This window comes from Cetorhinus maximus, chromosome 5, assembly GCF_964194155.1.
Source record: "Cetorhinus maximus chromosome 5, sCetMax3.hap1.1, whole genome shotgun sequence".
In the NCBI taxonomy this organism is placed as follows: domain Eukaryota; kingdom Metazoa; phylum Chordata; class Chondrichthyes; order Lamniformes; family Cetorhinidae; genus Cetorhinus; species Cetorhinus maximus.
In genome coordinates this window covers 61513094-61525904 of record NC_135883.1, presented here as the reverse complement: position 1 = coordinate 61525904, position 12811 = coordinate 61513094, and the positions used below count along the sequence as shown (strand labels likewise).

At 40.5% G+C, this 12811-nt stretch overlaps 1 protein-coding gene across 1 annotated transcript in view; it reads right to left on the bottom strand.

Moving 5' to 3' along the window:
• LOC144680673 (CUB and sushi domain-containing protein 1-like) overlaps positions 1–12811 on the bottom strand; it is a 2611816-nt gene that overhangs the window by 906599 nt on the left and 1692406 nt on the right. The window contains exon 8 of the mRNA XM_078541910.1: positions 9764–9851. Within this exon, the coding sequence (XP_078398036.1) occupies positions 9764–9851 (88 nt within the window). The remainder of the gene's footprint in view (positions 1–9763; positions 9852–12811) is intronic.

Sequence of the window (12811 nt, the reverse complement as noted above, 5' to 3'; positions counted from 1 at the left end):
TTTTTTTTAAAAAAAGGACATAGGAGCAAAAGCTGGCTGAAACTATAATGCTGGAAAATTCCTCTGTGGATTACTTAACCAACTGGTTCAGAGAGAACAGAATGTCACACCGAAAAGGTTTGACACGGCCTACTTCAGACAAAGGCACTTCAAAGGAAAAGATAAAAAACAAACTGGACTGTAATCTCCAGTGATTGTGGAGATCATGGAAAATGGTTACCATCTCAGCCAAAACCACCTCCTCTTGAATTATATCCCAGACAGTGAACATGAACTGAGTCAACAGTAAAACAGATCTGGACAAAAGACATGCTTGCTTTTTCCCTTCCAGGAATACACAGGGAAACGGGTTTAAAAAAGCCAACTGCAATCCTAGTTGTGTGCCCAAGTCTGGTGTTCTCTTCTGGTCTGTGTGCTGTGAAGGTCACAGCTAAAGAACACTAACTGGGGCATCCCTGTACTCGCAGGTAAAAAAGTATTTTCTCTCTGATTGCTGGAAGCAAGTCACAAGTCAGCAAAGCCACAGTCAAAAAGGAAACAGGACAATTCCTTTCAGCTAACCACCAGAACCATGAATCTCCAACCCAACTGCTCAACTGACAAAGTAAGTGCTACCGAAATCATCCCAACTTAACGGCCGCAACATTTCACCATCTCATCCTCACAGAGAAGCCAAAGGACTGATTCGTATATCTTTTTAACTTTTATTTTTGGACTCAATTTCTCATTTCTAATCTTTGCATACATGTGTTACATTTTTATTATCTTTTCTTGTATTTAGTAACTAATAAACTCACTCTTTCTTTGATTCAAGACAGCCTGGTTAAATTGGCTCCTTTTAGACTATAAATACACTTGGACTGGGCAAAGGTATCCACGGGGGGAAGGGATCCTTTTTAAATTAACCTTGTTGCAACCAACTGAGGGGGTTGAATAAAGAAAGGGACTCAGTTCATCCCTCCTCACCCATGACAATTTGGGGTACCTCGTCCAGGATCATAACAAATAGGGGATCCTCGTCCGGATAATTGTTGTAAAGAAATAATTGGCTGGATTTTTCAGTCAGTGGCAAAGCAATAGCACTTGCTGGTGAGCTTAAAGGAGGCTGTCAACAAAGATTTCAAGTTATTTGCAGTCAGATCTCACAGGGGCTACCAGCAACAGAACTCAAAATAACTAGCTGAATTAAGATGTAAAGCGACAGATTTAAAAATAATCCAACGCCACATCTTATTTGTACAATGGATAAACTCTAATGTTTGTTAAACTTGGAGCCCTGATAAAACTCTAATCTAATGGTCAGTACATTAATGTACTCTGCTCTTGCTTTCATTTTTTGTATTTTTATATCTTACTTTGAAAAATGATTGGTTGTAGAATTTAGCTCAATTCGGTGCTTGGCAGAATCTGATTTCAAATAAACAAACCTTTGGAAAAGAAAGCACACTTTCTCAGCAACATTTTTAATCTGGCGCCAAGTCAAGGGGATGTCCTAACATGCCCCAGCAGTCATGTCAGCAAGCAGGTCAGCAGCCAATCATAATGAAGTATTTGTACACAGCAAACCAGAAAGTTAAAAACACTTATTTATCCTTTACATTTAATTTAAATTTTCAGACAGCAAAATAATTATGATTGCATTAAGTTCAAAACTAAAACCAAGATGAACAACCCTTTAAAAATATATTATTTTAAAAATATGTGGAAATGTTTAGTCTGAATGGAGAAATTTGACATTCTACAAATATAACATTAGCTTCTCAGGGCCAGTTAGGACGTTCAGCAGTAATCATAAAGTTTGTACTACATAGTTACATCTCAACCAATCATACATAACCTTTTACAGCGTAAACATGCAAGCTGTCATCAATCACAGATTGCTTAGGGATTGCACTCTGGGAGGGACCTCAAAAATGCATTATCTGGAAGAGTGTAAAATCACCAATAAAAACGTCTGGATTTCCATGTTAATTTGCTTATGCATAGGCGCTTGAAGATTCTGTCAGCTTCAGTGCAGTAATAATAGCAAACGTTGACACTTTTTTCACTATCATTGTCATGGCAAGTTGCAGGCTAGTTGAATGAGGATACAGTAATTGTGTCAATGTATAAATAATCACATTGCATGGCAATCACCTTGTTAAACAGGTGATGCGCATTGATTATCCCATCTAAATAGAATAAAAAAATACAGCTAGAACACTTAGTGTGGAAGCTAATTGGAAGTCAGTAGCACTGAGCAGTTATCTTGAAAATAAACCAGCTTGAACCAAAAGACCAGCCTGGATTAATTCTTTCACGACAACCTCTTATTGTGAGTGACATGGTAGCAGAGGATGAACTTTAAGCTTTGCTGTTTGATTGCTGTATATGAAGGTTTTTGTCTCAATCCTCTGAAGGAGGCTGACAATTTAAGTTAAGGAATGGCAGGAGGATGGTGCAATATCGCAAGCTTTGATTATCCACCAATTTTTTCTGACTCTGAACCTTATCAGCAACGGAAGGCTGAAGTTGAAACGCAGACCCGGGTTACTTCCATGCCCCGGGAGAAGGTATGGCTTTGAAGTTATCATAACCAGCCAGAAGTAAGATAACGAGTACGGTATTTCCAGAGTGGAAAGTGGATGATTTGGATCATGAAGAGGGATTGAACCTTCTGTTAAAATATTTGGATAAGTTTTACAAAAAGGATGAGTTATTGGAAGCATATAAAGCTTGGGCGATCTTTGATAGGTTTAGGAAATCAGATGATCAGTCCATGGAAGAATATGTCATGGATTTGGATAAACGGGTACAGGAGACTACAGAGATTTGAACTTGGAATTCCGGAATTGGTATTGGCATTTTAAATTATTCGACTGTGCTCCCATTTATCACATTGATAGTCTTTTAGTGCTAACAGGGGTTCAATTCCAGGGGAAAGAACCTCTCCTAGATCAAATGGTTGCTGCCCTGAAAAAAATTCTGGGGAAACCGTTGTTCCCTGCCACTTTCTTAGCAAATGCGAACAACTATGCTGTGAAACAAAGGATAGAGGATTCAAGGGTGGCTGACTTCCGAGGTCGACCAAATATTAGATGAAGATTCCAATACAAAGATGAGGTTAATGACAAGAGATCTGAAAATGGTCACAACCCTAGCCAATTTGGGAGTCAGGCCAAAATGTGTGTCTGGGACGGTGACCGTAGGTGTTTAAATCCAAAAAATGCACGGGGAATGGTTAATCGGTGTTTTCAGTGTGATTCCCAGTATCATTAGGCGATGAACAGCCCGCAGCGAAAGAATCATGTTTTTGAAGTGACCCATGAGACGGATTCATTTGAAACTGAAAATGATGATGGTGACTGCCATGATGGAATTGTATTGATCACTGAGAGTTTGAATCCAGTGACGAGTATCTTGATGGTAGATTCCTTCAACTGTGCAGTTCTGGACAGTGGTTGCACTTCTATGGTGTGTGGCATGGACTGGCTTGACTGCTATCTGGAGTCTCTCAATGAGGCAGACTGGCAGAAGGTAAAGGGGTTTGAAAGCTCTACCTGCTTCAGGTTCGGAGATGACAATACACTAACATCCTCCAAACGGGTGGTCCTCCCATGTAAGATAGCAGGGATCAATCTGTTTATCAGTACTTATGTGGTTTCTAGTGAGATACCGCTATTGTTGAGTCGATCTGCAATGAAGAAGGCTCAGATGACGCTAGATATGAAGGATTATAGAGCAGTCATGTTTGGAAAAAATGTGAATCTACATTTTACTTGATCAGGCTATTACTGCTTACCACTAAGGAAGCCAGAGATTTCTCATCAAAAAGTTCATGAAGTTTTGTTCACTGCTGAGAATAAGAATTTAGTGGAGAAAAAGAAGATCGTTTGGAAATTACATAGACAGTTTGCACATCCGGCGCCACAGAAACTGAAGATTCTACTTCGAGATGTGGAAGTGGTCAATAAAGGATATGATGATCTTATTGAACAAATCACTGCTCAGTATGAAATTTGTCTTAAATATCGCAAGACACCACCGCGTCCTGTTGTGAGCTTACCACTAGCCAGGGAGTTTAACGATGCAGTGGCAATGGACTTGAAAGTTTGGGGCAAGGATAGGGGTATTTTTTTTACTACACTTCATAGGTATGGCAACCAGATTTAGTCTGTGATACATAGTAAAGACAAAAGGATCATTGTCGATAACGTCATGGAGAAATGGGTAGGAACAGGATTAGGAACACCAACGAAGTTCCTCACAGATAATGGTGGGGAATTCGCCAATGATGAATTTTGAGATGTGTGTGAAAATTTAAATATTATAGTTATGCACACTGCAGCTGAGGGCCCTTTTAGTAATGGTCTCTGCGAAAGAAACCATGTGGTAATAGATGACATGTTACATAAAATATTGGCTGATCAACCAGATTGTAAATTGCAAATTGCACTAGCATGGGCGGTGCACGTGAATAATTCTCTGCAAACGGTTGGGGGAGTACAGTCCGTACCAGTTGGTGTACGGAAGAAATCTGAAGTTGCCGTCGGTGTTATTGGATGCTCCCCTTTGCTCTAGAAGGGACTAGCATTAACTCCACCTTTTCTGCTCATCTAAATGCTTTGCATGCTGACAGAGAAGCTTTCATTAAAGCTGAGGTTTAGGGGAAAATTCAGTGAGCCCTACGGCACTGCATAAAACCATCAGGAATACAGTTTAGACAAGGAAACGTGGTATATTATAAAAGGGAAGGCTGGAAAGAGTGGAAGGGACCTGGCATGGGTAAGTAGTAATTGTGCAACATGGCAGTCAAACTGTTCTGGTACATTCTTCACGGTTTATTGGTACTGACTATACCTTTACGGGTTATGAACAGGACATAGAACGTGAGGAGGCACCATGCACTTCACATACACATACACTGGGTACTTATGAGAGGCAGACGACGGCAGATACAGGGTTGACTGACTATGAACAAAGTAATACTGAGGTACAGGACAATGCTATTCATCCAAAAGGGCAACTACCCAAAATAGGAACAAAGGTAACATACATGCCAGAAGGGACCAGTGTGTGGAGGGATGCCACTATCATAGGGAGAGCAGGAAAGGCCACTGGTAAATACAAACATTGGCTAAATGTACAGGATGAAGGACAGGGGACAAGACCTGTTGATTGGTAAACCAAGGTAAAGATGTGGAAACCCAGAAAGTGCAGTATGAGTTCTGACAGTGCACCAGAAAGTGGACATGACCCTAGAAAAAAATCACAGACTTGCAAACGGGGTTCTGTTCGCATGGGAGAACGATCATATAGTAGCAGTCCAGAAAGAGAGAGGAATGTGAGTAGAGGCCGTAGCTTAACAAGGAGGACTAGAGAGCAAGCTAGCAATCTCAATAGAAGTAGAAGTCCTTATGACCGAGAGATTCTAGAAGCTGCTAATAAATTTGAAAATAAGCTGATAAAGGAAGCCAAACGGAAAGAGTTAGAAAGCTGGAAGGAGTTTGGGGTATATTCTGAAATACCTAACAGAGGACAGCCAGCTTTATCTCATAGATGGATCTGTACAGAAAAGGTACTCCCAGATGGCACATATAAGGCCAAAGCGAGATTAGTAGCCCAAGGCTTTGAAGAAAGACTAGGAGATCAGGACGTCAGAGTGGACTCGCCTACTAAGGGGAAAGTGAGTTTGAAGGTATTTTTAGCTACTTTGGCATCCTATTCGTGGGAGTGCAAATCAATTGATATGAAGGCTGGGGGAGAAGTTTCAAAGGGAAGTTTTTTTGAAACCTCCCAAAGAAGCCGGGGATGTAGAAGGGAAGCTATGGAAATTGAACAAGTGTACATATGGGTTGAATGATGCATCAAGAGTATGGTATTCTTCCGTGAGGTCTATCCTGTTGAAAACAGGTTGCATTCAGTTAAAGGCAGACCCTGCGATGTTCTACTGGAACCATAAGGAGAAACTAGCTGGAATCTTTATCATGCATCTTGATGATTTCCTGTGGGGAGGCTCTGTAGAATTTGAACAATGGGTAATCGAGAAGATAAAGAAGGAATTCCAGGTCAGAAGTCAGGCTTCAGGGGCCTTTAAATACGTAGGTTTAGACATTAAGCAGAGCAAGTTAGGAGTGACATTGAATCAACAATCTTATCTAGAAAATGTCAATCATATCTCAATAACTCGGAGTAGTTCCTCACAAAAAGAGGATCCTGCTACCAAGGAAGAAATGGAACAGCTGAGAAGTTTGATTGGGCAATTGAACTGGTGGTGCATTCAGACTAGGCCTGACGCTAGTTATGATGTGTTAGAGCATGATGAAACATGCTACAGTTGAGCAAGTGCTGAGAGCAAATAAGACACTTAAAAAATTAAATTCTGAGAGATGTGTGCTCAAGTTTCCAGCCTTGGATGATCCAGAAGATGCGAGGTTGGTCATTCTTAGTGATGCTTCAGATGGGTACTCTAGCACAGCAGGGCTTATCATATTCTTGGTGGGAAAGAATGATAAATGTTGCCCACTGGCTTGGGAGGCCAAGAAAATAAAAAGGGTATTGAAATGCACCTAAGCTGCTGAAATGCTGGCCTTGGTAGAAACATTAGATATGGGGGTTTACTTATCCAATATACTGAGAGAAATATTATATAAGGAACAATGTGAGAAAAGTTTGCCATAGAATGTTATGTTGATAACCAGTCTCTTTGGGACAACGTTCATTCCACAAAATGTCTCACTGAAAAAAGGCTAAGAATAGACCTAGCCAGCATAAAAGAAATGTTAGAGAGAAGAGAGATCTCTAAGATACAATGGGTTGACACAATCAGACTGTTTTACAAAATGAAGTGCCTGCTCTAAGAAATTATTAAATGTATTGGAAGAGGGGTGTCTTATGTTATGATGGTGCAATGAGAGAAAACTTTTTTTGTATAATTGTTTATATATAAGGGAATATGGGAACTATAGATGTGGAAATATGTGACATTATTTCCTTCTGTTTGTCTTAAAAAAAATTCTTTAATTTTTTTTCAAAGTTTTAATTTAAAAAGAAAAGAGGGGAATCTGTCAATGTATAAATAATCACACTGCATGACAATCACCTTGTTAAAGACAATTGCTAGTTAAACAGATGATGGGCATTGATTATCCCATCTAAATAGAATTAAAAAGATACAGCTGGAACACTTTGTGTGGAAGTTACTTGGAAGTCAGTAGTACTGAGGAGTTGTCTTGAAAATAAACCAGCTTGAACCAAAAGACCAGCTTGGATTAATTCTTCCACTACGACCTCTTCTTGTGAGAAACAGATTGATGCAGCAGATGGTACAAATGGTCACTTTTCTAATGAGCTCTGCAGTCTAAGTCAGCTTCCCTGCAATCTAACAGGCCACCCTCCATTACAACTTCCCAAGTCTTCACTCGTTAAATAATTGGGCAGAATCAGAAACTGTAGAAGATAAATTTCCACTAACAAATAGTCACAATTTTAGAGTGAAACAAAGAATTATTTGGAGATGTTAGGGAATGCATTTGATGAGCTGGTCAGTAATGTTTTAATTTAAGGCTGAGCATTTCACATCAGTCATACACTCGGCCACTCACGAAGGGGCCTGAGTTATTTTAAAGGTGTTACATAGGGCTAAGTTGTTCTGAATGAAGATGATTGGGATAGAACTGGTCTTAAAATACTATTTTAATTTTAAACCTTTCTTCCTATAACTACTGTTGGCTGGTTAGTTTGGTTGCCATAGAACTGATTAATCACTTCAATTCCCGAATGCGAGTTATAGGTTAAAAGCTCCGTTGCTAGTCTTTTCAGGTATTTGTGCTGGGTCATTTGGCCTTGTATCATTTTCTTTCAGTCTTCAGATGGAATTGGAAATACAAAGCCCGTTGTAATCCCAGTGATCCACTTATCATTTGGTTTTGTAATTAAGTTCTTTGCCATTATGAACTGTTTTTGTTAAGTATCAACCAGCAAATGCGTCTGACCTCATGTAACAATGCAGTTTAGAACCGTTACATAGAATAAGAAATAAGCCTTTGTGTTCAAAAAGGAAAATTGAAGTGAACTCATATTTTTTGTAATTTACAAGCTCTTTCCCAACTAAATAATGTAATTGTGCACTATTTAAAGCCCAAAGTGTAATCGGGTGTCACACAGTATTCCAGGTTCTTTCAAGATTTGAACCTCACATGATAGAACTGGAATATAGATTATTAAGCAAACATGGTTCCAGGAATGCAGTAGCTGCAGTAATAGTTATCTCGTTCCAAGCAGAAGGTCAAGAGTTCACTGTTTCTCAACCTTCACTGCCACTTGAATTCCACTTGAGCTTTGTGTCATACCCAGTAAAGGCATGTCATATTATGAACTTTCAGTCAATACTTTAAAAATTGAACACATACAAGCTGTTAAGATGGTTGCCTCAAATTTTGTGACTGTTGGTATTTGGACTATATAGGCAGTATCAAGTCTCCAGCAAATACCTGATTAAATATGGACATAGGTGAGGGTATCTCACAGTTATCTGTGGCATTCACACATCTCATTGTTTAAGGATGGACCAACACCTAAAGGATATGGAGTTTCCAGACTGCTTGTCTCCATGTTTCATACTGGACAAAAGGGAAGATCGAAACTCAATGGCCACTATCAAATTCTCATTGTATCGCAATAGCTTCTCCCATCCAAACCAGACTGGGTAGGCCTCAGAAGTCTTAACCCAGTGGTTTCAGGGACCGCACCCTCATTACCCCAGGACCCAGCAGAACCATCAGTTGTCAGCCAGTCCGAGAAGCAGACAAGCTGCAAGTCATCAATCAGCCAAAGTATTTAACCGGTTCCAGTTTCAAAGTTCACCCGAGAACCACCTTCTAGATATTTGACTAGAAGAAACCTCATAACCTGCTGTGAACTCTTCACTTTACAAGACCCTCACCTTAAATCATCGAATCCATTCAGGAAACTACAGGACTTCCACGTGGGAGACCAAAAATTGTACATCAGGGACTGAAGTAACTGTAATCTGTACAAGTACACTATCTTCATCTGCATCCAAACTTTGTGTGTAGGTGTTTATGGAAATAAATACATTTATTTTAAACTCATGGAAGCTTACTGATTAATTTTTTAATTGGAATACACACTCCAAAGTTAAGCAAAAAGACATTCTTTCCAAACAAAACATACTGATTACAAGCAGTAAGAGAGCACATACATTCTGTCCGTCACATTTGCCATTCATGAGAATGCTGCTGAACAGTATTTTCTTCTGCCCTTCAGAAAGAACCTTTCTAGGGATTCATTCATTTCATTTGAATGAAAAGGTCCATGAGCAAGGTAGTCTCAATTTTCTAGTAGAAGTTAGGTGTAAAATTGGGAAGAAAGTAAAGGTAAAATGAGCATTACTATACTTTTAATTGATAGCCTGCTTCAGGTGTCAGTATCCTGGGACCTGCATGTATATGTATGCAGGTGAGCATGGTCCATTTGGTTTACTAACATCACAATATGGTATAAGCTGCTGTGATATTTCAGTCAGTAACAGAAAGCTCAGAGATTGCTCTATAAATTCTGACACCTTGAACTTTCCATTCTCACAGTACTGTGCCAACATCTGTCCGATAGCAATATTTGCTGTCGGTCCCCCTCTGGCACAACGTACAAACACAATCAGAGTGCACCACATTATAAACAAGTGTAAACACTGCGCACATGCACTCTTATTAACTTGTTTTATTCAGCATCTCTTTTGTGCAAGTCACAAAATTTTGCTTACCCAAAGTCAGACCCTGTTCTTTTGCCATTTTCTGGTGCACCTGGATCAGGACACATGTCAGGCTCCAGAGCAACTCCACCTTGACTCACTGCAGAGAGGAAAAAAAAAGAGAAAATGGCAGGTTACACCAGTTGGTCACAGTTTGCTTAGAGTCTACCTAATGAATTCAAGCCCTTTCAATTATATTTAAAATGTTATTTCTGAAACTAAAAATACAGTAACTTTTTTCTTGTTATCTTACAAAGCACTGCGCAGCAATGATGTTATTATTGCCATTTGTAACCCATTGGATCCAACACCAAAATAAATCGAGTTCACAAAGGAACAATTCATTAACATTTCCTTCAGATTGCTCAGAAAGTGATATGTTCATTATAGTAGTCCTTAAGGGTCATATGGTTTATAAGCCGATCACTCATCTGGGTTGCACTTAACCAATAGATCCAAGTCACACTGATGTGTTGTGTTACTGAGGAATGCAATAAGATACCAATAATATTAAATTTAGAGATCCTGCTTTTGTTAATATTAAAATGATTTGGTGATTCATCAGAACATTTCCTGTTCCCAAAGATGCTGGGTCGCAATCCTAACTTCTGACGGGTGGGTGGCGAGGTGAGTTGTGATCACACGTGCTGTTCCAGGAATTCGGTTTGGGCTATTTTAACTCAGGGGCCTCACTTAAAGTCTGCCAGTCAAGGGGTGGGAAGTGGTGGAAAATTGACCACACAGGTGGCACAATTGACTCCTGATCTCGCATTCAGGATAAAATTACACACCCCCACCCCCGGCCCCACTGATACATGAGGTAGAGCTGGACAGGCATTGCCCCATTTTTCAGTAACTTTCCAAAACAGCCATTCATTCTGGGCTGATGAAGTGCTGATCGTGAGCCCATGATTGGATCATAGCAAAGATCGTAGCTGAACCAAACTCTGTCCTCATCTGATGTCCACAAGTCCAGCAAAGAGCCACCAGAACAGTGAACTAGAAGAAGAATTCTGGCTAATTTTATCTTCTGAGCTCGGGGTGGGAAGATGTATTTTTGGCATGATAGCCACTGCCCCAACTGAAATCAGCCAACGCAGCTCAGCAACTGGAGTTTGCTGCTCTATAGGGCTCATTTGCAAACGAGACATTACACTGAGCCTGAGGAGCTTAGAACTTATTTACCCCCACTGTAACTGAAGCAGGGCAAAGCAACATTAAGGAAACTCAATACACAATTTCGTCAGAATTTCCTCCTGCCATAATAATCTGATCTTATTTGGTTTTGGTTTGAGCCATAAATACTATGCATTGCAATGGATCTAAACAATCATACAAGCACACCATTGCTGAACTCTCTTCACTGGAAAACTTAATGATCCATAACATCTAATGACATTTTCTGTGTAAACCATTTACATTATGCTGAACTGAACTTTTTGCCAAAGCATACTTTTTGTTATTAAGGCAAAATACAGCTATAGAATAGGAAAACAAAATGCACAGATCCCACCTAAAGACTGCAAGCACTTATCAGTTCACATAAGCTAAAAGGTTTTTCAGTTCTCACGCTGCAGCTTTAAATGGTGCAAATAAATGCGGTTTGAAATCATAATTGTCCAACTTTTAAAAAACTTTTGTTTCAAAAAATGCTGTTCAGTTTGGTTGCCACTGAGTAACGTTTTGATCTCAGGTGGTTTCACTGAAACAAATGCTTGTCCAGAGGGAGGAATAATTGGAGGACAAGGAAGCTTAATGCGCCATTATATACTGCTTAGCTGATTGTATGCTGGCAATATTCCAGCAAGAGGACTGAAGACTTGTGCTTCAGAACTTGCTGTATCCCTCAGCCAGCTGTCCCAGTGCAGTTACAAGCCTGGCATCTACCCGGCAATGTGGAAAATTGCCCAGGTATGTCCTGCACAAAAAAAGCAGGACAAATCCAACCCAGGCAATTACCGCCCCATCAGTCTACTGTCGATCATCAGGAAAGTAATGGAAGGGGCCATCAACAATGCTATCAAGTGGCACTTGCTTAGCAATAACCGGCTCACTGATGCTCAGTTTGGGTTCCACGAAGATCAATCAGTTTCTGACCTCATTACAGCCTTGGTTCAAAAGGAATGGACAAAAGAGCTGAACTCCCGAGGTGAGGTGAGAGTGACTGCCATTGACATCAAGGCAGCATTTGACCAAATATGGCATCAAGGAGCCCTAGCAAAACTATAAATGGGAATTAGGGCAAAAACTCTCTGCTGGTTGGAGTCATACCTAGCGCAAAGGGAGATCATTGTTGGAGGTCAATCATCTCAGCTCCAGGACATCACTGCAGGATTTCCTCAGGGTAGTGTCCTAGGCCCAACCATTTTCAGCTGTTTCATCAATGATCTTTTTTGCATCATAAGGTCAGAAGCAGGAATGTTTGCTGGTGATTGCACAATGTTCAGCACCATTCGTGATTCTTCAGATACTGAAGCGGTCCATGCCCAAATGCAACAAGACCTGGACAATATCTAGCCTTGGGCTGACAAGTGGCAAGTAGCATTCACATGACACAAGTGCCAAGCAATGACCATCCCCAACAAGAGAGAATCTAACCATAGCTCCTTGACGTTCAATGGCATTACCATTGCTGAATTCCCCGCTATCAACATCCTGGGGGTTGCTATCGGCCAGAAACTGAACTGGACTAGCCATACAAATACTGTGGTTACAAGAGCAGGTCAGCGGTTAGGAATCCTGGGCGAGTAATTCACCTTCTGCCTCCCCAAAGCCTGTCCACCATCTACAAGGCACAAGTCAGGAATGTGACAGAATAATCTCCACTTGCCTGGATGAGTGCAACTCCCACAACACTCAAGAAGTTTGAAACCATTCAGGATAAAGTAGTCTACTTGATTGGCACCCCTTCCACAAACATTCACTCCCTCCACCACCAACGCACAGTGGCAGCAGTGTGTACCATCTACAAGGCTCCTAACACAGCACCTTCCAAAACCATGACTGCTACCATCTAGAAGGACAAGGGCAAGGGCAGCAGACACATGGGAACATTGCCAC